Source organism: Aplidium turbinatum, chromosome 7, assembly GCF_918807975.1.
Source record: "Aplidium turbinatum chromosome 7, kaAplTurb1.1, whole genome shotgun sequence".
NCBI lineage: Eukaryota > Metazoa > Chordata > Ascidiacea > Aplousobranchia > Polyclinidae > Aplidium > Aplidium turbinatum.
The window spans coordinates 9,066,806-9,091,059 of NC_137478.1; the positions used below are offsets into that span (position 1 = coordinate 9,066,806).

Below are 24,254 nucleotides of genomic sequence, written 5' to 3' on the forward strand. Positions count from 1 at the left end.
TTCGTATTTGAGTTGTTAACACTTATATCATTCTGTATATCTTCATGCATCTTGATCAATAATGTATTATTTTTGAATGCTTGCTTTCGTTGCATGTGCATTGACATGCAAGTCGTTTTTTTGTGTTCATTTTTTGAAGAAACATGTTTTTTTAAAAAAAAAAAGAACGAAAATAAAAAACAATCAATTCCTTTACACCAACAATCTGTCTAAAATTTAAATGTTAAAACAAAATTTGTACTTTTGTCTCTCTGAAATATTCTTCTGAAATAATCAAGGCATCCTTAAATTACCAATATACAGCTTTGTCACTAAACATTTCATTAACATCTTCTGTTGATTTCATAGAACTTAGGAAAAATACAGCTTTGGTAACATCTTCTTTTGATTTCACAGAACTTAGAAAAATACAGCTTCGGTAACATTTTCTTTTGATTTCACAAAAAGGATGCATTGTGTGATAAAATGATCAAAAAAGGTATCGCATAGGCCTATCAAGGCTATCATACTAAAATAGGCAAATTTAGGTTTTTTATGCAATTGATTGAGCTTCGCTTTTAGCAGCATAATCGTTGCTTACTTCCAGGCCTCAAAATTTGTACTTTTTTCCGGTGGTCAAGCATGTCCTACCGAACTGGCCCTTTCAGCGGACATATAATATCTCAACCGGACATATTTTTTGCATGTAGATTTTTCACAAAATCACACTACAGTATTGTGTGGTCGTGTTTGTAGAAAAAGATTTTCTACAACAGAATAACTCTGCAATGGTTGATGGCTTAATTAACCAACCCTGAAGTATACTGGAGCAGATTGCTTGCAAATAAATCAGTGCGTTAATGACAGTCGTGTAATGACGCAATAAACACAATTGAAAACAACAATCCAAATTTTCTCATTACAAAAGCAACTACGATCACTTATTCCATGGTTCTCGCGTTATAGAATCGTTGTGCCAAGCGATTACCGGAATGGCTCGTTTCGGTGAGTCCGATTCGGTGAGTCTGATTCGGTGAGTTCGATCCCTTAACGGGGGATTTTTTCAATTTTGTTTTTAAATTATCGGGTACTGTAGCCTAATTATCATTGCCGTTTTAGGGTTAGGGGTTAGAGGATAGAAACTCACCGAATCGGACTCACCGAATAGTAGCAGACCCAGCAATTACTGCCGGCGCGGGATCGTAAATCTCCAGCTCAGGACCGTCCAGACAAATGCACATTAGTGACTCAATAGTGTTAGCCCTCAAGGATGATGCCCTATTTCTATCAGTATCAGCATGAATAAGGTCGCCACATTCGCCTAAGCATGTGCGGAACCCAGTTGAGACTTGCTTCTCTGTGACGTTTCTTTTTAACAAACGATCAATGTAACGCAATAATCCTCATTGTAAAATTAGAATACATATCCTGCCGAAAAGTTCAGACAACTTTATTTCAAGGCAACACTGCAAGGCGTTGAAATGATGTAAAAATGGCTACTTTTACCATCAGCTTGTTAACCACGCCTCTCCAATGTGATCTTTAAAGCAATTGCTTGTACTATTATTGCTTCAGCTCCGTATTTGTTTGCAATAAACAAACAATATTGTAACAATTCAAATCTAAAATATATTTTTGCTGCATTAGCTCTATTTTTGTCAAGAATTTTGTGGCGGTCATTTATGACCGACCAATGAGTCGGCTTCGGCACACATTCGAGGTCATTCCGGAGGTCATGTCCGCCATGACCGCCGGATATTTCGAGGCCTGCTTACTTCACACTGTAGATTCTAACAATCTGCTTTAGCCTGATGCTGCGAGCACGTTGTGGCAATATCGAATTACACTAGCTTTCAGAACACAGTTCCCTAGTCATGTGCTCGTCATAGCACATGCTTTCGGAACACAGTTCTCTAGTCATGTGCTCGTCATAGCACATGACTAGGGAACTGTGTTCCGAAAGCTAGTGTAATTCGATATTGCCACAATGTACTCGCAGCATCAGGCTAAAACAGATCGTTAGAATCTACACTGTGAAGTAAGTTTTTTATATTTAAACTGAAAGAACTTGAATTTGCCAATTTAGTGTAGTATAATACGGTATGGTACTGTCTATTCTTTTTACTGATTAAGTTAACCTGTATCAGTCAACTAGACTGTAGATTTACCGTACCAATTAGGCTATAAAAAATATAATAATACTTTATTATAATATAATATGCATTATAATAGGCTATTATATAGTATGCAATAGGCTACATTTGAACAATGCAAGAAACAAAATCAAAACAGGCAACAAACGAGGTAAACCACTAAACCAGTGCTTCTCAACCTTTATTTTTGGCCACTCAAATATAAAGGTTAAATTAATAGCGAAGATTTTGGCTGTTTCCCTGTTTCCAAAACTATGTTTTGCACAACGTTTTGTAAGCATGAAAAAACGAGCCACACTCATATATAACACGATTAAACAGAACAATAAAATGTCAAATTTAATTAATGTGAGTCTTGACTTTGTATTGTTTTAACAACTATGTCAAGATTTGGAGCTATCTTGCTCAGTGCGAAGGTGCTCTTTCACAAGACGCCCTAAAGGCCCTACCAGTCAACAGTAGGGTTGCCAGAGGTTAATATAAAAAAGAGCCCAAGCTTATGCAAAAAGTAGCCCAAAAGTAGCCCAATTTTTTGGGGGGTTCTAAAATAGAGCCCAAAATGGAGCCCAAGCAAAGAGATAGGCTAATATACAAAATTATTCCGGAGCGCTTGATCATCAGTCCCAAATTTTAAGTCTTTTTCCAGTTCTTCACATCTTTTAAACAGATTGGCAACCATGCATTCACCCGATAGCTCAGTTGATACTTGGTTAGCGCATAGCGCGTGACTTCAAGAACGAAGAAGCTTCAAGATCAAGCGGCACTGATTCGACTCTCGAGGTGTGCGCTTGAGCAACTTATTTTCAGGACTGTTCTCCATTCAGTGGCATCTAATGGATGGGATAATTACCCGGCGACAACACTTCAACAATCGACAACTTCACTCTGTCAATCTCGGTGACCGGGCCTGCGTCAGTAATTTAAAGCCTCTACAAGTATGCGAAACTGCCAGGATTAAGCTATTCAAGAAGCTTTCCCAGTCGGAGGATAAAGATTCAATCAATCAATCAACTGTTTGTTAAAATAACTACAAACAGGCACCGGTACCTAAACACAAAAAATGCCTTCACTAGCCTTTTTTTTCTCATCTTTCTACTGTACATTTTGTAAAAACTTTAATAAGGTGTTGCGACCATGCCATAACTGATTGTCCTGCTTTGGCATCATGTACCTTATAGCGTCCGTGTTTTGTCGCTTCTACCTTTTTCTAGACCCCTGCTATGTTTGACATACATTGTTTTTCGTGCGATGGTCAGAAATAAAAACAAATCTGAACTGAAACTGATGTCCACTCACTGCATTTTCATGAAAACTGGATCACTCAAGTCGCCAGGATTGCCAGATATTAAAGCCTAAACATGCACATTTTTGAAAATTGGCATCTGTATATCCTATCAAATTGGTAATCCTGCCTGACCGAGGCCTCCAAAAATGCTCCTCCTCAATGAAATAACTACGAATTGGGAAAAAATCTCAAACATGACACAATTTTTACATAAAAAGTTATATAATACTTTTAAAAAAAGTAGCCCAATTGGGCGCCATCCAAAAAAGCGCGCCCAACGCGAATTTTTGGCGCCTGGAGAAATCAAAAGTAGCCCAATTGGGCGTAAAAGCGCCCAATCTGGCAACCCTAGTCAACAGGACAAAATGATGACGTCACCAACGTCAAATACATTGGAATGGACTATTATGAAAAAGGAAGTGCGGGGTGGAAATGCACTAAAACTGAAGAAAATTGTCTCCCATTTATTCATTTGTTGTTCAATTTCAACAAATTAGCTATCGTTGGAAAGCACAAGCATAGATCTAACCAACTAAGTTAATATCAAGTCCCAAAATACCACTAGCCCTATCTGGTGGCCACCTAAACTTGACCAAATGCAAACCATCACCAAAACTTCATTTTAAATGATAAACAATCTAAATCAAATCCAATTAAAAGAACATGTTACTGTGTATTGAAGTACTAACTTTCATTTTTATATCTTATTTAATATGCAAGCAATCGTTGTTCGAAGACAGCCCCCCAACTAAGCTTTTGCCCAATGCAATTCAATGGCGAATCGATCGTCTTTCCGTTTACGCCCTGCGTGATCACGATAGTTAATTGTCTCCCATTTATTCATTTCTTGCTCAATTTCAACAGATTTGCTATCGTTGAAAAGCACAAACATAGATCTAACCAACTAAGTTAATACCAAGTCGCAAAATACTACTAGCTCCATCTAGTTGCCACTTAAACTTGACCAAATTCAAACCACTATCAAAAGTTTAATTGCGATGATAAACAATCTAAATCAAATCCAATTAAAAGAACATTTTAGTGTGTATTGAAGTACTAACTTTCATTGTTATATCTTATTTAATATGCGAGCAATCGTTGTTCGAAAACAGCCTCTCAACGAAGCTTTTGCACAATGCATTTCAATGGCGAATCGATCGTCTTTAAGTTCACGCCCTGTGTGATCACGATAATTAATTGTCTCCCATTTATTCATTTCTTGCTCAATTTTAGCAGATTTACTATCGTTAAAAAGCACAAGCATAGATCTAATCAACTAAGTTAATAGTACTAACTTTCATTTTTATATCTTATTTAATATATGAGCAATCGTTGTTCGAAGACAGCCCCCCAACGAAGCTTTTGCCTAATGCAATTCAATGGCGAATCGATCGTCATTCAGTTCAAGCCCTGCGTGATCACAATGACTAATTGTCTCTCATGTATTCATTTCTTGCTCAATTTTAACAGATTTGCTATCGTTGAAAAGCACAAGCATAGATTTAACCAACTAAGTTAATACCAAGTCCCAAAATACTACTAGCTTCATCTAGTGGCCACCTAAACTTGACCAAATTCAAACCATCACCAAAACTTAATTTTAAATGATAAACAATCTAAATGAAATCCCCGAATGAAATCCAATTAAAAGAACATGTTACTGTTTATTGAAGTGCTAACTTTCATTTTTATATCTTATTTAATATATGAGCAATCGTTGTTCGAAGACAGCCCCCCAACGAAGCTTTTGCGCAATGCATTTCAATGGCGAATCGATCGTCTTTCAGTTCAAGCTCTGTGTGATTACGATAATTAATTGTCTCCCATTTATTCATATCTCGCTCAATTTCAACAGATTTTTATCGTTAAAAAGCACAAGCATAGATCTAACCAACTAAGTTGATACCAAGTCCCAAAATACCACTAGCTCTATCTAGTGGCCACCTAAACTTAACCAAATTTAAACCACTATCAATAGTTTAATTGCAATGATAAACAATCTAAATCAAATCCAATTGAAAGAGCATTTTACTGTGTATTGAAGTACTAACTTTCATTTTTATATCTTATTTAATATGCGAGCAATCGTTGTTCGAAGACAGCCCCCCAACTAAGCTTTTGCGCAATGCATTTCAATGGCGAATCGATCGTCTTTCAGTTCAAGCTCTGTGTGATCACGATAATTAATTGTCTCCCATTTATTCATTTCTTGCTCAATTTCAACAGATTTGCCATCGTTGAAAAGCACAAGCATAGATCTAACCAACTAAGTTAATACCAAGTCGCAAAATACCACTAGCTCCATCTAGTGGCCACTTAAACTTACCAAATGCAAACCATCACCAAAACTTCATTTTAAATGATAAACAATCTAAATTAAATCCAATTGAAAAAACATTTTACTGTGTATTGAAGTACTAACTTTCATTTTTATATCTTATTTAATATGCGAGCAATCGTTGTTCGAAGACAGCCCCCCAACGAAGTTTTTGCCCAATGCATTTCAATGGCAAATCGATCGTCTTTCAGTTCAATCTAATTTTAGATTGTTTATCATTTAAAATGAAGTTTTGGTGATGGTTTGCATTTGGTCAAGTTTAGGTGGCCACCAGATAGCGCTAGTAGTATTTTGGGACTTGGTATTAACTTAGTTGGTTAAATCTGTGCTTGTGCTTTCCAACGATAGCAAATTTGTTGAAATTGAACAACAAATGAGAGACAATTTCCTTCCGGTGTGTTTTAGTGCATTTCCACCCCGCACTTCCTTTTTTATAATAGTCCATTCCAATGTATGTGACGTCGTCATTTAGTCCGGTTGACCGATAGGGCGTCTTGTGAAGGTAGGCACTTTAACGTAGGACAGGTTTCCTCGTGAATCAGCTACTTGCAGTCATGTGACTCACGCCATTGTGATTGTAACCTTATAAACTCAATTGATTACAGTCTTTAAGATCCTTCTTGCACTCAGTTCAGTTGCAGAAGAAAAAAGAACATTAGCAGAGGGTGGGAATCGAACCCACGCAATCGAAATGACTATTCCCTTGCCCTAACCCTAACTCATTAGGCCACGCTGCTGTGGCGATATATTCACTTAATTTTCTTTGTATCAAATTTGTTTGGAGAAGATCGGATCGAAAAGATCGGAGAAGATCGGAATATCACTTGCTGAGTCACATGACTGAAATCAGCTGATTCGCACGGAAATCCGTCCTATGTTAAAGAGTCTACCTCTTGTGAAAGAGCACCTCAGAGTCAGGCTTGCCAGATTGGCTTTTTTACGGCCAATTTTCACAAATTTGGCCTTTTTTGAAGTCGTTTGGCCACAAAATTTGGGTTTGGCTTTCTGGCTTTATTTTGCCTTTTTTTTCATATTGTCCTTTATTCTTTCACTGTGGATTGTGGAATTGCTGTTTGTTAATGCGCATGTGCACTGCTCAGAGACTGCAGGGCCAGGGCAGACTGACAGCGTGTGCAAGGATGAAGTCTTGCTCTTTTGGCGATGCTTGTTAATTTTTAGAAAGTGACTATTTTGATAGGTTATTATTTAAAGTACCGTATTAATTATTATCTGTTCAAAAGTATTGTAGCTGTTGATAATGTCAAAACGAAAGTGGCAGGCGATGTATGATAGCAGCAGGAAATATCTACATGAATGGGAAAAGGAGTTTTCTTAGCTTAAAAAAGATGAACTCACATGTGATGCTTTTGTTTGTTTGTTTGGTTTGTTTGGTTTATCTTTATCCTGCATTGCGGGAAAGCGGACTTGAGCGCTATGCATCGGTGTACGCCTTCCGACGTACACCTGACCCACGCTGCAGCCGACGGCAATGTCTGTTTCCGGTTGTCTACTCTACTTATGACTTAAATTTGGTACTACCCATTACTCGAAATCGATCACTGGGTAGAGGCAATTATCGTAAAGTTTCTTGCCCAGAGAAACAACAGCAAGTGCGGGTGGCTGGAGTCGAACATGCAGGCTCTCGACTGCGAGCCCAACGCGCTAACCACTCGGCCACTGCTTACCTTTTTGCAAGTTATGCCAAGCAACCATTGTTCCAAAGAAAAGTAATTTTAATAACCATGAAATGACAACGAAGCATAAACGTAAACTTCTAGTACAAGGTCAAAATTCTTTATTATTTGATACGCTTGCAGCTAAAAAGTAGTAAATGTAAGAAAAATGTAGTACAGGCTGACATAAACGGATGCAACCTAGTTCGTACCTTGAACCATTTGTACAGTCAGTTCCTACCCTGAAAAGATCGAGAAAAAAAATTAAAAAAAGCCAAGTTGCTGATCGCAGTTTAATAGCACAAAGCCGAAGTCGCTGATCATAGTTTCCCTAAACAATTTGAAACAAACTTGAGGGTTAGGGTTAGCGGAAACTGTGGTTAGCGCCCTTAGCGTAAACTGCGGAAAAATGTTTGCGGAAACTGCAATCAGCGAGAGTTAGGGTTAGAGATTACTCTTTGGTTAAAGTAAGGGTAAGCGGAAACTGCGGTTAGCGGAATCTGGGGAATAATGTTTAATGAATTACAAACTGTTAGAACGCAGCGTGAGTATATATTACCTATCAAACTTGGTTTTTACAAGTGACTTGTTTGGCTAGTTTTTGGCCTTCTTTAGTTTAATGTTTGGCTTTTTTTTACAGTTTTATTAGCCTTTTTTAGTTTTTTTTTTATAAAGGCTTGGCTTTTTTTTTAATTTAAAATCTGGCAACCCTGCTCAGAGTCTATGGCGTTTGTTTTATGCTAGGGACAAAGCAAAGGAGTTAATTGGACACTAATGACTGGGTTTGTTCAATGCCTGAATGGGCAAGAGAGCATATGGTATCAAATACCTGTCTTCATATGGGAATAGGAGTAAGAATATATGTCTTTGGCAGCAGGCAAAACAGCTAGCAAGTGAGACCTCCCAGAAGGCAATGTTAGACTTGTTTTTGTTGTGAAGTTTTGTGGGCTAAATTAATGAATTAGGCTAATCAAGTTGTTTATGTTACCGAAATTTCTTGACAAACTTTTTTATATTTAGCTGTATTTGCTTTTTGCAAGCTATGTCTCTTGCATACAGTAGTTCATGTCTAGGGGATAATAATTCATGTCTAAAGTAAATTTGTACACCTTAGCGTGTTGTTTGTTTTATCCTGGTGCCACAATGTCATCCAATGCAGATAAATATGAGGTTGCAAGAACTATTCTTGGAAATACTAACAGTGTTGACATCCACACTGGAAATATCATAAACTGGAATATGATGAAAAAGCAAAAGTTTTATCCAAGTACAACATCTTCAGATGAGGTAAAAAAGATAACCAGTTTTCAAAGCTTTCTCTTGCTTTCATACAGCTGGTCACAGCGGTAAACCATAATCTCTTCGTGGGAAAATTGTAACGTAAGATTCCCAAATCCGTTCGTCTGCATGCAATGACCCAAAAATAAACACACTTTCGAAACGTCTATTCAAAAGTGTATTCCAGTAAAATTAGCCCGAGGCTATCGAAATGACTGGTGCAACGCCGTACACCTAAAAACTGTCACTACAATACAAATTACTTGGATAAAAGACGGAACCTTTGTCCAGCTAGCAAGCACTAAGCCAACAGTTAAATGTGCGGCCAACTTTCAAACAATCATTTTACGAATGACCAGAATAGATATCAATATCTCAAATTCACGTAGAAAGTAACTGTGACGCAATAAATGAAAGACAATTATGAAGTCATTCCAACAGGTGTTCAAGCTGATGTAATATTTCCTGTTTAAACAGGCCCAAACAAGTCCAAACAGGTCTTATGAACGATGGTGCAATTTTGGCACATGCTTTAGGAATTTCCATGACGTAATATTCAGTAGACTTGAACGGTTTTATATGACGTTTGATTTGTACAGAGATTGGCCGTAACATAGCGGCCCCTAGTTATGACAGTCTAACATGGCATAACTAAAAAAGAATTGAAGGACAATCGTGAGCCAATGAATAAAACACATGATACACAAATTGTTTGAGTCACTCACGTTAAGTTAATACGCAAATACAAAGGGCATGCAAAGAATGAACAGCAATAAGAATACGCGACGATACATGAAATTGGTACCATAGGTACACGCTAAAATGACGCTATATACAATAAATTATTGCGATAATAACCGACTGTTCTGGGCTCAGACAAGTATCGGCCACCGCAGACAAAACCAGGCTCAAACCCTAACACTTAGGTGTTCTTTACGGGGGCGAGGCACGAAATATCCCTCAACACGTAGTCTACTTTCACTTTCCCCGTACTTTCATCATAGTTGCAGACGGCAACTTTGGCTCTACGAACCACAGGCTTCCCTTTCCTAATTTGTGGAACTACCTCATGCACCCTCCCAAGTTGATACTTCCCACGTTTACCAATGTCTTGGAGAGAACCTACCACTACAAGTTGACCAGGCTCCAAATTCTCGGCCATTTTTAGCCATTTTTTCCGGCCCTGAAGACCTGGCAAGTAAAAATCGATCCATTTATTCCAAAACTGCTGAGAAAGTGACAAATTGAACCGATAATCCCTTCTTAATTGGTCACGATCATGTGGTTGCCCAACAGCACAGTATGGGTCTAAGTATGGGGTCAAAAGTGAGGCAGGGGTGATGACAGTAAAATCCCTAGGGTCGTCACTCAAAGGTACCAAAGGGCGTTCGTTCACGATCCGAACGGCACTGCCTGTGTACGTAAGCAGTTCAATAAAATTGGGCTTACGAATTGAAGAGTCCAAAATGTGAAAAAAGTATTTGGTCACATCAGCCATGAAACCAAATCTTTCAAGCCGAAATCTAGCCAAGACATCTGCCAGAGGGTTTAACAAGTCAGACAATTCAGGACAAGAAGACATTACATCATTTACACAAGTTCCTCGAAATTCAGATTGTTTTAAAGCCTTCTTCCTTAAAGCAGCAGCTCTATCTGACGCCAACACAAAATTGTTAGGTAAATCAATATCTTCCTTCAACGGTACAGGTATCTCAAATCGACCACCTTTCAACTCAATATTCGGTTCGACAAGTTCTCTAGCCAAATTATCATTGCGAGACAATTCACAGGTTTCATTTTGCAAAGTTAAATCCTGAATGACTTTATTCAGGTCTGCTATTTCCATATCGCGAGACTCAATTTTACGCTGAAAGCCAGAGATGACATCCGACTCTGAAGACGTCTGCACTCTGCACACTTTAGCAACGCTTTCAACTAAGGGTGACTTACCACCACAAGCCAACCAACCGAGAGGAGTGAGCAAAGCATGCGGTTCACTACGATTGTCACCAACACGCTCTTCTTTTGCACACATCAAATAAGCGTTGTCGTTGCCAATCAGTACATCTGCAGTACTACAATCATTCAAATGAAACATATTCACGTCATGAAAATGACGGAAACCACTTAAATCTTGTTTATGGGGTAAAGTTTTAACATCGTCAGCCCAAGCTGGGTTAACCACCGAGGTTATATCACAAAACAGTTCATCAGTCTCTAACGACTGGATGTTGAGTTTAACAAGGTCAGCACAAGTAGGTTTCTGACCAGCCAGAGTATCCATTTTAAACGACGCTTTATCATACGGTTTAAGACCAAGTTCGCACACCAAGTCACTCGAAACAAAGGTCAACTGCGAACCAGGATCATGCTGACAATACACCAACTTCGATTTGCCCGTCATTGGATTCAAAACACGAGCAGCAGTAACGCGGTTAAAGGCTGCTTTAACATTTCCAATCTTAACATTACGCACAGGAACTCTAGCACCAGCATCATCTTTACCGACCGAATCCAGAGAATCACGTGACGTCACATAAAAATCATGCAGAAGAAAATAGTGTTTCCTATCGTTGGTAGGTCCACACTTACGACAGTTATTTGCATGATTACAGTCTCTAACCATATGCTGGCGCAAACAATTCAAGCATTTGCCAGCTTTCACAATGACATCTCTCCGATCTTTAGGTGTCAAGCGCAAAAATTCTTTACAATTAGACAAAAAATGATATTCCACTTGACCACGTGATGAACAACAAAAACATGCCGGTATGTCACTACGTCTGGCCGCGCGGTGCGCCAACAGCAGTCGAGTACTGCGAACTCCCTGAAATCACATTATCATGGGGTTTTACCGACGTCTGCCTAACCGGACATGAAGGCAATTTTCCTTTGCCAAACTTTTTAAATTGCTGCGACTCACCAGAATCGCCCATTAGCATAATGCTAAAATCAGTCGACTTACGCGTTTCCTCCCGTACTACAAATTCAAACAAACTCTGAAAAGTAGGCTCATCAGTGCCACCATACTGATCACCTAAAAAGTCAAGATAACGCTGCTTAGCGTCAAACGGGAGTCGCTTAGCCAAATCCAAAACAAAACGTCCTTCCAATTTGTCACGCTGACCATAAGCTTGCGCGTAAAGCAGACACTGCGACAATTCATCTTTAAACTCTTTCAGATCACTGGAAGAGGTCGAATTCAATTTGCTACCATAGCGATACTTTCTAATTTCTGGTTCGGCAAAAAGACCTCCACGAACTCCAAAACGCTGGGACAAGCGAGCTAACGACATTTCTATTCTGTCTTCCTCTGACAAGCCAGGAGTGTCGGAAACCAAATTAGCAATCGTTTGCGCAGCTGTTCTAACACAAGCTGCTTGTAACAAAGTCAAACGAGTTCCCTTAAAGGGCGAAGCTGCCATCAAGGCCATAACACGATTTTTAAAGAAAATAAATGGCATATTATTACCATCGTAACCAATCAAGGCCGCCTTATCGAAGAACGTCCTACTATTTTGGTATTCAAAAAAGCAATCCTGCTGTTGAGAACTCGATTTAGCGGGAGAAGACAAGCTATATCCCTTAAGGGGCTGAGTGGGCTCAGTCCCATGCACAGCCCGATCACGATCCTCAAACACGTTAAAATCAGGAGACACGATACGCCTCTCACAACCACCCAAATTACGTGTAGCTGGGCGATCAACAACTAGCGGCGCAGAAAACTTTGAAGGGGGCAAAGCATTACTGCTAATGGCGGCCCCGTGACCTGTACGCTCTGGGGGAAGAGTTCGGCTAAAATTCGCAGGCCTTGGCACTAGGTCCTTCGGAAGACCCTTAGCCGCGGCCCCGAGACCTCCTGAAACAGCTGGAAAACGTGTGGATCGCACTGGTCCACTTACAGATTGAACAGGCGTCTGGAAAAGGTTAGGTAAATTAAACTGCGATTGATGTTCACTTCTGGAATGCCTAGAAGAGCCCTTCCTAGAGCTACGCCGGGAGCCCAACTCAGAACGATATTCAGCTAAAACTGCCTCTTTACGTTGTTCGGCCCTCAACTGAGCGTCTTTGAGTGCGAACTCAGCAGCTCTAGCTTCGGCTTCGGCCTCAACTCTTGCGGCAGCCTCTGCTCGTGCGGCCTCAGCAGCTCTCGCGTCGGCCTCAGCTCTCGCGGCAGCCTCTGCTCGTGCGGCCTCAGCTCGTATGGCCTCTGCTCTTGCGATGGCCTCAGCAGCTCTTGCTTCGGCCTCAGCTTGGATCTGGAGCTCCTCTCGTCTTAACTGTAGGTTAATTTGTGCAACTATCCGTGACGAGCTCTCAGACATCCTAGTGCTTACATTTGAGGCGCTATCCTCAGGATGTATGTCAGCATCCAACCTATCTGAGAACTCACTTTCTTTTTGTTCGAAGTTATTTTTTAACGAGTTAAATTCGGGATCTACCCTATCACGAAGTTCTGCCAAGATTGCAGAGTTAACAATTTTACTCAAAAGAGCATGGAAATGCCTTAATTCCTCTTCTAAAGTAGATAAGTTAGATCGAAAAATTAACAGTTCCTGCTTATCACTCAAAGAACCTAGGGCTACAGAAAGTTCCCCAATTTGAGTCAAAATATCCCGTCTAAGATGCCGGGCCTCTCGAACTGACTTAGCCTCATCGTTAATGGGTCCCTCCCCAGAATGGCCTGCCCGACCGCAAAGAACATCATCAGGCTTAAACTCAGTCGAGTCTACGGCGGTCGAGTCCTTGTCACCACCGAGTGTAGACATATTAAATGTTAGGGCTAAATTTAACAATTAAAAAATTAAGTTACACAAACACACAAATTACAGTAGTTATAAAAAACTTAACTGCCAAGACCGTAAAAATACAAAAAAGAATTTAAATGCACGATACCGTAGCTGTACGAGTATGTGAAGTCCAAACGTCCACAAAACTTGCTTGGATTCTTCCACTTGAATCTTCAAGCACAGATGGATTGCCTTTAATCTTCTTTCTTGCCAATGAATGTCAAAGTTATTTTTTCTTCTGTACCAAACTGAGAAGAAATGTCTTTACTTTTTAGCTTAAAGTTCTTCAGTTGCCTACCGAGAAGAAATGTCTTTAATTTTCTTTGCTTCTTTAGACTACCAACCAACAAGATCTTCTTTTATTATTTCTTTGCTTTTGTAGCCTACCAACCAACAACTTCGTCTTTTATTTTTTTATGCTGCCTGTGCTTCCGTACAAACACTAGCCAGAGAATCGTCTTTTATTTTTTTGCTTTAATTTCTTGGCCCACCAGCTAACAAGAACTCGTCTTTTATTTTTTTATGCTGCCTGTGCTTCCGTACAAACACTAGCCAGAGAATCGTCTTTTATTTTTTTGCTTTAATTTCTTGGCCCACCAGCTAACAAGAACTCGTCTTTTATTTTTTATGGTCACAGCGGTAAACCATAATCTCTTCGTGGGAAAATTGTAACGTAAGATTCCCAAATCCGTTCGTCTGCATGCAATGACCCAAAAATAAACACACTTTCGAAACGTCTATTCAAAAGTGTATTCCAGTAAAATTAGCCCGAGGCTATCGAAATGACTGGTGCAACGCCGTACACCTAAAAACTGTCACTACAATACAAATTACTTGGATAAAAGACGGAACCTTTGTCCAGCTAGCAAGCACTAAGCCAACAGTTAAATGTGCGGCCAACTTTCAAACAATCATTTTACGAATGACCAGAATAGATATCAATATCTCAAATTCACGTAGAAAGTAACTGTGACGCAATAAATGAAAGACAATTATGAAGTCATTCCAACAGGTGTTCAAGCTGATGTAATATTTCCTGTTTAAACAGGCCCAAACAAGTCCAAACAGGTCTTATGAACGATGGTGCAATTTTGGCACATGCTTTAGGAATTTCCATGACGTAATATTCAGTAGACTTGAACGGTTTTATATGACGTTTGATTTGTACAGAGATTGGCCGTAACAACAGCTTATGATACTTTTTAACAATAAAACAAGTTACAAACTTTGTAGTGAAAAAAATATTGTGACTTGTCATATTTTAGTTGTGCTACAGTATTACTGCCTTTAATGCCAGTTCATTTTTATTGAAGTAGATATTATAACATTCTGCGCGGAACTGAGAAAACCATATGACCAGTTGTTCAAATTTCTATTTTAACTGGCATTAAAAATTACCAATTATCATAGTTACAGTACGGTACTGTGAAAGGTGCATAACTTCTTCCTGAAGCAACCACTTTTACCTTGTAGTCAGCCAGACTACAATTGTTCTTTTTTCAACTCCAGCTCCTGATGTGATAGCGGCCTTTGAGCCATAGGTCACTATAAAATATGAAATAAATTAAACATAGTCAGTAAAATGTTTTTTGCTAAAAATTTACCCTGCCAGCTAATTTTTTGCAAATTCTAAGTGTTTTTGCGATTGAAACCTGATCCTAATCAGGTACGGTACCGGTATCATCTCAAAATTATGATGTTATTTTTGACTAATCACAGCAATTGCTTTCCAGTAACCTGTGAAACATAGTCAAATTTAATTTCTCATTAATTGGCTGCATTAACCTGCTATTTTCAAAAGGCATCAAACATTGCCATAAAGCATTTCATCGTAAATGTTGTCTCGGGTGCATTGATAGTGGTCCTAAACATACAAAGACAACTCGCAAAGCCTATTTTCCATTGAACGCATTTTACCTCTTGTACTGTGCAGACATTTTTTTTATTTAGAAATCTTGAATATTTAACACAAAATATTTTTCACAAGCCTGGCTGGATCACAGTTTGCAAAGGTTTAATTAGGTTTTAATGCAAAAGTTGCTTCATTTAAAACAAGAAAATTCACACCGTGATCAACAAATAAACTAAATCTTAAACTTGAAATCTATTTTTGTCACAATACCATCATCATATTGACACAATAGGCCACTGCATCACATTAACCCAGTATTGGCGCACCAACTATGTCCAACCCGAGTGCGACCATAGGCCAAACTTTATGTTTTTCATTTTAGAAAGAGCTGCGGTAATAGCACCATAAAAAATGACAATGTCAAAAATTCATATAAAGCATAGCGCAAATGAACTAAATGCCATTTATTTTCTGAACATTACATAATCTCAATGTGATATTTCTCCTCGAGTGCTAAAGTTTTTAGTATCAGCAAAATCATAAATAATTGACCTTTTGGGGTCTGAATTTCATTTATTTATTATCTGTATCATATATGATATATATACGGTAGTAAATAAACAATGAATTCATTATGGAAGCATTTTTTTTTTTCAACCAATTTCATCAAAAAAGTGCAGCTTTGTAGATGGTGTTGTTTTCGACATTATTTTGGTGGTAAATCTTTTTTCTGGTTGTTGTAGTATGTATAATAGGGTGGCTCATTTTCCTTGATGTTCTTTAAAATTTTTGTCAATTTGGAATAATGTTCCATTTTGCTCACTGATATTTGTAAACCAAAAATTTTTGTTGGGTTTTGACCTTTGACCCTGGTTCACCCAAGGAGAAATTCTGAATTATTCTGAAAAATTAGTAAATTTCGAAGTGGTTTAGCAGTATCTGAAGAAAGGATTTCTCAAAATTTGACCACGTGACTTTGACGTCACTTCCCCTGTTAACTTCCACGTGGAACATCTTCACCCTACTCCAAGTTTGAGAGTCACTAATAGTGCATGCTTTTAGTGTCATTTTAGTTGATTTTACAGCCTTTTCGCGGTCAGTGAATCTATAACATAGACCAACAAAAAAATTTTGGCACAAAAGATGAGAGTCATTTTAGAGTATTTCAGGGCCCCTGATTCCGAAACTGCACTTAGTTTTTTCGAATTGGCTCTAGTTTTCAAGATATTCGACAATGAAAATATTTTTGAAATCGTTTCTCAAAAGCTTTCAATTAATTATCAAATTACTTATTTTTAGCCCTGTTTACCATTATGATGTCATAATTGCACTTGTCTAGTTCAATTGGTTCATATTGCACGAAAGTTCAAAACGCAAGCAAAGGTTTGAAATGAACTGTGTTTAACGCAAGAGAGACATAAATACTCAATGAAAACAGGTGTGAATCAGTAGGCCTACATCACAAGAAAAATATCCCGAAAGTCATGTGTTTATGAATGCAGCTTTATATTGAAAAGGTAGGCCTACTGAAATGGATACTTGTACAAACGAAGTTTTATTCCAAGCCTTTGCTAAGGCCAAGTCTTTGCTGCAAGAATTTTTTTCTGGTCTATAGGCTAATAAAATATGCCTTTGACAAGTAGGATGCTGTACAAACAACCCAGATATATTTTGCTGCATGAGGCAACGCAGAGGACCAACACATTCTGCGATAGATACAGCGCTATATGAAAACAAGCATTATTATTATTACTTTGACATGAAGCTGGGTGATCAAGATAAGTCCTGGGTTCCTCCTAAAGTATGCAAACATTGCGTTCAAACCCGGCTCAAGGCTAAGAAGTTCAGAGTGCCATGGCATAAAGAGAGCCGTGGAATCATCATGAAAATTGATACTTCTGCACGGTGAGGATGTTCGAAGGAAGTCGGAACATCATGTTTACATGGAGTGTGCAAGGCAGTCATTGCATGGATGTTGCTATTTCTGTTTTTTGTTTGCCCTCTCTAGTTTCAAGTGGTGATTTGCTTGAAACAATAGGAAAACGGGCATGACTGAGAGTAACCTCAATACCTTCAGTAATGTTTTGGAGCAAGGTCAAGTTTTTTTCTCAAAACCATTTCTACCACCTACTGTAGTAGTTAAAGATTTAGTTATCAAAAGTGGTAGCTGCAATCTTGGCTCCTCATCTCGATAAACATGACATTCTTGACTCCAAGGCCAAGATTACGTTCTTCCGCAGCAAGGATAAAATTCTAAGCAGCTACTTTACTGAAGAAGATAACTTTGTATTCTGTAATTATATAAATGGCCTTCAAACCTTGATGGGTGTTGCTCAGTAGGCCAATCATAATAAAGAGCAGGGTTGTTGGTATTTTACCCGACCCAAAAAAACCCGGGTGGTTTTTTTTAATAAAACCCACTTAAAAAAACCCAAAAAAACCCATAAAAAAACCCATAGCATCATATTTGTCCAGTTTTTATTGGAAAATTAAAAAAATTTACAAAAACACTACAAGGCACTTACAACAAACTTTAAATTAGGACTTAAGGATGTGATTGTGAAGTAATTTCCAAGAATAAACTGAAAACGCAGTGGATATTGCACAGTACACAAAAATCAAGTAATGTCACTTTGTGTATACTACACTAAAACTCATTTATGCAAGAAGGCCTTATAGTTAAACTGGTGAAAGTACTACTCTATGATACTGTAGTCTGTATATAATATATGATGTGAAATGCAATTTAGGAGGCTATTTACCAATTACAGATTCTGGATTCTAACGCATGGCTGTTTCAGAGCATTTGCCTAATTGGCCACACAATCGCTCAATTGCTCATCCATTACTATATATAATATATAAAAAAGTTTCTATTTGAATAAGACCTTCTGATGATCCGTTAGGTGAAACAATTTGTAAAGGCTTCAGATAGTAATAACTACATTTGATTATATAATATATATATATAAATGATAAAAAATATTTGAACATGATGGCATAAATGCTCCTTGCCTTCAAATCTAAAGCAAATGTGATTTCTACCACGGTAGCATCAACTTTGTGTAGAAATCAGTGGATGATGCAACATCCAACTTGATCTTGAAATTAATGGATGATGCAACATTCAAGCAACAACAGCCCTAGTGCATTATTTTATTGAGTTATGGCAAGCATGTACTGTGAGTGAAAGCCACTTCATTCGTAAAAAGTAGTTTTGAGGTGAAATAAGCATGAATCTATCTTTTTTTGCATCTTTTTTTAAAAAAACCCAATAAAACCCAAAAAAACCCGGGTTTTTCTCAACCCTGATAAAGAGTTGCGTTTGTTCATCGATAGCTTTGTTTTGTTTATTTGTCTAGTTTGTTAAGCAAAACAATGTATGCATTTTGTTTGTACTAAGTAGCTTACTTAGTAAGTCTGAGACTGTTGAAATCAACAAATATATTAATGCAAAACGCAAGTTATATATATATTCTACATCTTGTATCCTCAGGCTTGCTTCACATCATATTTTGATTGTTACTGGGCCAGTAAACGTTAAATAGCTGTTTGTTTGGGTTGAAATCAGCGTGATTGGTTCCAAATAGCGTTTACACAACTCAGATATGTGCCTGGGATTACTTCCAGTTTTGTCTATGTAGTAAACGACACGACGTTAGATCTATAGGGGCTCAAAATTGCGAAAAAAATAATTTTGCTGCAACTCAAAATCTAAAGCCAATTCGAGAAAACTTGGTGCATTTTTAGAATCAGGGGCCTCGAAATACCTTAAAATGACTCTCACATGTCTTTATATAAAAAAAAGTTTTGTTGGCCTGTGAAAATCGATAAACATCGTCAAATGATTCAAGAAACTGAAAGCAGTAGATATTTATTACGTGAAGAGTGCACAAAGAAAATCATGTCTGAAATGTGGTAGAATTCGACATTTTGAGAGTAATATCATACATGTGTCAGTGTTCATGGAGTTGCTAATTAAACCATTTTGCTTGCTACAAGTTTGTGTTACTGCCTCTTATTGTGTCCATTAAGATGCTAGAGTGCATTAGAAGATAGCGGGTGAGCAGTTTCAGGGATAAGCAAAAATTCGATATTTTGAAAAAATTCAAACCAAGTGAACCAGGGTCAAACGTTAATATTTTTTTGTGAAATTTGGTGTAGGAGATACATTTACCAAAAGGAACAATATTCCAAACTGACGAAAGATTTAAAAGAAAAAAAAAATTTTTTCAAGATTTTGCGCCAGCCTAATGTATAATAATATATTAATTACTTTTTTAGTTTTTACTTAGTTAAATTTTCTTTCAAATGTGTGACATTGGCTGCTTTAAATCTTTTTTTTGACCACAAGAATCAACTGCCTTCATAATAATGGTAGTGGTTCGGCATCAATGTAGTTTTGAAAAATTGATGTTGCCCCATATTCAAATTTAACATTTTGTATTTGGCATGCCAGTAAAAAAAAAGCCGCACATGTCTAAAAGAGAATTTATTTGAATAAGGGGCTTCTGTGGATCCCACCAAGAGTGAAAAAGCTATCAAGATTTTTAAGAGTAGGCCTACATAGCAATTTTGTTTGCTTGTAACTATTGCCCATAGCTCACCTCTTCGGCAGTTTGAGCACTTTGGCAAGGTGGGTGAAAGTGTCCAAATGTGGTTCCTTGCGTACCACAAATGGAAAAATCACCATGCTGAATTACTTATATATGTAGTAATAAGGCATTCAAGTCTACTGTAATATGTTTACTGCACTGATGAGACCTTTTGGTTGAAACAATGACGTCCTGTCTGCAGTTATATTAGCTATTAAATATTGAAGAACAACATTCAGTTAAACTAAGCAAAGTCAAGTCACCTTTCAAATACGGTATGTTTGTATTTTTTGCAGTTGATAGATGGAATTTATTCTGCTGTCATGTCTTGGGTTGAAAACAATGTCCCCGATTCACAAATGATTTCGGTAAGTTTGTTGCTCATATTCATATGTCTAAGTGAAACAGCAATATTCATTATATACAATTTACATTTTACAAATCTCTTAAGTGATGAACATATCCTAAAAGTTTGAAGATTCACTGAACTCAAATGAGAATACAATAAACAAAAAGTCAAATGGCTGTTGCATTGCTTTTTGTTGTGTAACATTTGTTTGTTTTTTGTCGTCTGCTTTACGGTACATATATGATATATTTGATTTTCACAATTTTTGATAACAGTGGTCACCACAATTTTTATTGCATGGAGTGTTTGAGTATACATACAGTATTATATAGATTTAGAGTAATTTGATGGTGTTGAATCTGGTATTAGTCTTTGCTCATCACATTACGTTATTGAGATATGAAAGCTTTTTCTTTGTAATTTCAAACTTCCTTGGAAAGCATAGAAGCCGTACTTATGAAGGACAGGTTAAAGAGCTGCTTCAAAGCTTTTAATCTCTTGGAGACCGAATGTCTGTGAAAATGCACTTCCTTAGCTCGTACTTGCATTACTTCCTAACAACTGTGGTTACTAACCATGCAGTAAATAACAGGGAACGAGATTCCAATAAAACCCTCACTAGGTGAAAATATGCTCGTACGTTAACATGCTGCAAATCACTGTTGGTGCTTCAAAGGAGATCTTTCCAATTCCACATATAGTCTGAGCGTAAAATGCGAAAATATAGGGCCGCCTGGAATAAATTGCGACCTTAACAAATTTGGTATCGTTGGAAAGCTTAATTCCTCTTGATTACGATTATCACTCTCCTCCAACCAGGGACCCCTGGCAAAAAAAGTTATGGCCGTTTTTTAAGCAGCACCTTGCGCCGCTAGTGGTGCAGCTAATCTAGCTATGCTTTCAGCAGAAACATGGTTGAAATTGTAGCAGAATGATTAGGCTAACGGTCAGCAAGCCGTGTAAAATTCTGGCTGTCGAAGTTGCTCAGGTGACCACTGACCAGCTTATTAGCCATTAGGTTTGTAAGTAACTAGGCAGTACTGAGTAGGTTTGGGACAGCAAAGATTCTTGATCTACCACTCTGCACTGGCTGCAGTACTAGCCTAAATATCACAGAACTGAGTACCAGGCAAGCCTATAGCCTAGTTTAATTTGTTTTGGGAACTGTTTGCAAGAACATCATTATCGGTAATTTATGTCAGGTTATTCATTTAATTTGGTTTGCAACAGAAGTCAAAACGTTAGGTACGGTACCGGGCAGCAGGAGATAGGCCTACACAGGTGCACTAGGCCTATAACCGGAATGGCCCGTTTCGGTGAGTCCGATTCGGTGAGTCTGATCCCTTAACGGGGGATTTTTTCAATTTTTTTTTAATTATTGGGTACCGTAGCCTAATTATTATTGCCGTTTTATGGGTTTGGGGTTAGGGTTAGAGGTTAGGAACTCACCGAATCGGACTCACCGAATAGTAACAGACCCCCTATAACAGTGTATGCCAGGCTATGATGAAAATTAAAGAAAACAGGTCTAAATGTTCTTTACATGCAGCATGTCTAATCGTCTAGCTTACAGTAAATTTTTGAGTTTTCTGTTGTTCTTTTAGTTGAGTTCTCTTTCATTTAACATCTTGGATTTTAAATGGCATTGCATGCAGGTGTGAAGTATTTGTACCAATTGTAGTAGTAGGCCACTGTTATAGGCTACCAGTGCACTGGTGCACAAACTGACAAATGAAGGGTGTTTATTGAGACCTGGTAGCTTCTAGTGATATCCATGCAATAATGCATATTCTGGTAATTGCACAATCTATCAGTTAAATAAGGAAGCCAGCCTACCAGTAGGCCTATGAACTATGGTTCTTGTTACTTCTGAGACCACCTGTAAATGCTATAACATATTCAGATATAGATTAAGTTTGAAAGAGCAAATGTGCTGTGTGGCCATTTTTTTCCCCAGGTCTGAGGTTAGTTTTCTTTCTTCACAGCTTTACAAAGGTTTTTATGAAATAATAATTTCTAAGTTGTTTCAAATTACTTGCTGTTTGCTCATGCTTGGAGTGGATGTGATACAACTTCTGCAATATATCAACAAGGTACCAATATAATTAATCAGTTGTGGTAGCAGTACATTTTAACCTTGCTTTCAGTATTTTCTGGATTTTCCCCACTCTTCATTCTTGAACTGCTTACCATGCTTGCCTGAAAGTACATTTTTACCATTTTTTGATCAGCTTTTAAAAGATATGCAAGAATTCAGGTGGCAGTCATTACCAAATGCACTAAATATTATTCTAATATTGTAATACTTCTATTTGTAATGCCAATGTACGGAGTGTGTGCACACATTATTTGGTGACAATGATTAATTATTTCATCTGTCTTATTGCTTAGGAAAGCTAAAGATGTTCAATTACCTGAAGAAAGAAGATTTTCAACAATCTGCTGATGTATTTGGTAGATTAGATTCTACACGTGAGCAAATAGCTGATGCTGGAAGAGATTTGTTATTGAAAAGGTTGGTTACTGGGACTGTATTGGTGCACAGTTAATTAAATAAGAAATGAAAATGTTGCTGAGTACCAGTCAGAATGAGATTCACCAATAATAATGAAATATTTTGTTGGTCTATCAAGCTTTAGTGAAAAACCTACAGTATTAAACTGCTGTAAGGAAAAGATGCAAGTTATAACAAAACAAGTGAATAAAATTGTTTCAAATCATGTTTTAAATCCTGTTTCAAATCATCATCTCAACCAACACCTTCAAGACAACTTTCCACGTTCACTTTACTACGCTGAAGAGATCGGAAGATCGAAACACTGGCCTTTGTCCGTAGTTACTTTTCATAATGTCTTTTTAGACATTCTTTTTGGATCAATAATGTCTTTTTAGACATTACTTTTAAAGAAATAAAAAAGAGTTAAAAGGCATGGAAATTTCACTTTGTGTGGAGCTACATGTACTTGAGAGGTTAGCTGTTATTTTTTTATTCACTTGTTGATTCATTCATATCAGTTTGTATCCTCTGTGGATCCTTCTCTAGTATCATGGGCCAATCCTATAGATGTTTGCTGGTACACCCCTTCATTTTCTTTGAATTTTTATAGCAAGACAACTTGCGTCATAACATGACTAGCATTTTAAACAAGTGGTGTGGGCTACTACAAATCAAAAATTTTATGCAGCAAGACTTGATTTATCTAAGTTGATATAAAACTGTTGTTTCAGGTATGTCAATGGAAGCATCTTGACTCCGAAATCTTGGATCTCGCACAGTGGGGATGGAAAGCTGACACAGCAGGAGCAGGAGCAGTTATGCCAATAAAGACCAATTTCGATCCGGCACCAGAATGGCTATTGAACGTTGTACGATGCAAATGCAGAGAAGGAACAAAAAATCAATGTGGTACAATGTCTTGCAGCTGCAGAAAACATGGCTTAAAGTGCGTAACAGCATGTGGAGAGTGTCGTGGGGAAACTTGTTGCAATCTCAGTTATGTACAAGAAGACTGCCCTGAGGATTGCGACGGTTTGATCATGTTTCAATAAATGATTTCATAAAAAAATGGAACGTTTTGCCCTTTTGATTTTATGAGCGACCGAGCATAGAAGTTCACACCAGTTAAGTGATATAGGAACGTTACTGCAAAGGCTGGACTGAACCTGAAAAATGAGCCTAGAAACGTATGAAATTTTTTTCTTAAGTTTGCTCATGATGATAAAATATAAAACAATATCAAATGAAAACAATTGTACGGTACCACATAGTTCATGGCGATCTTTATTCTCTTATGGTAGGAAGGGGTCTGCTACTATTCGGTGAGTCCGATTCGGTGAGTCCGATTCGGTGAGAGCCTTTTTCGGTGAGAGCCCTATTCGGTGATTTTTTTGAATTTTTTTTTGAAAATTATCGGGTACCGTAGCCTAATTAAAACCCTTAACCCCTAACCCAAAAACCCAAA

General features: G+C 37.8%; 1 protein-coding gene and 1 long non-coding RNA gene across 2 annotated transcripts in view; both read left to right on the plus strand.

Moving 5' to 3' along the window:
- The first annotated feature begins 8,453 nt into the window (after nucleotides 1-8,453).
- LOC145774687 (glutamate--cysteine ligase regulatory subunit-like) overlaps nucleotides 8,454-24,254 on the plus strand; it is a 31,027-nt gene continuing 15,226 nt past the window's right edge. The window contains exons 1-2 of the mRNA XM_082585983.1: nucleotides 8,454-8,715; nucleotides 20,240-20,311. Of these exons, the coding sequence (XP_082442109.1) occupies nucleotides 8,515-8,715; nucleotides 20,240-20,311 (273 nt within the window). The 5' untranslated portion in view covers nucleotides 8,454-8,514. The remainder of the gene's footprint in view (nucleotides 8,716-20,239; nucleotides 20,312-24,254) is intronic.
- Nucleotides 22,280-24,064, plus strand: LOC145774690 (uncharacterized). The gene is made up of 3 exons (XR_014290037.1): nucleotides 22,280-22,385; nucleotides 22,684-22,807; nucleotides 23,521-24,064. It is a non-coding gene; the product is annotated as an uncharacterized LOC145774690 (long non-coding RNA).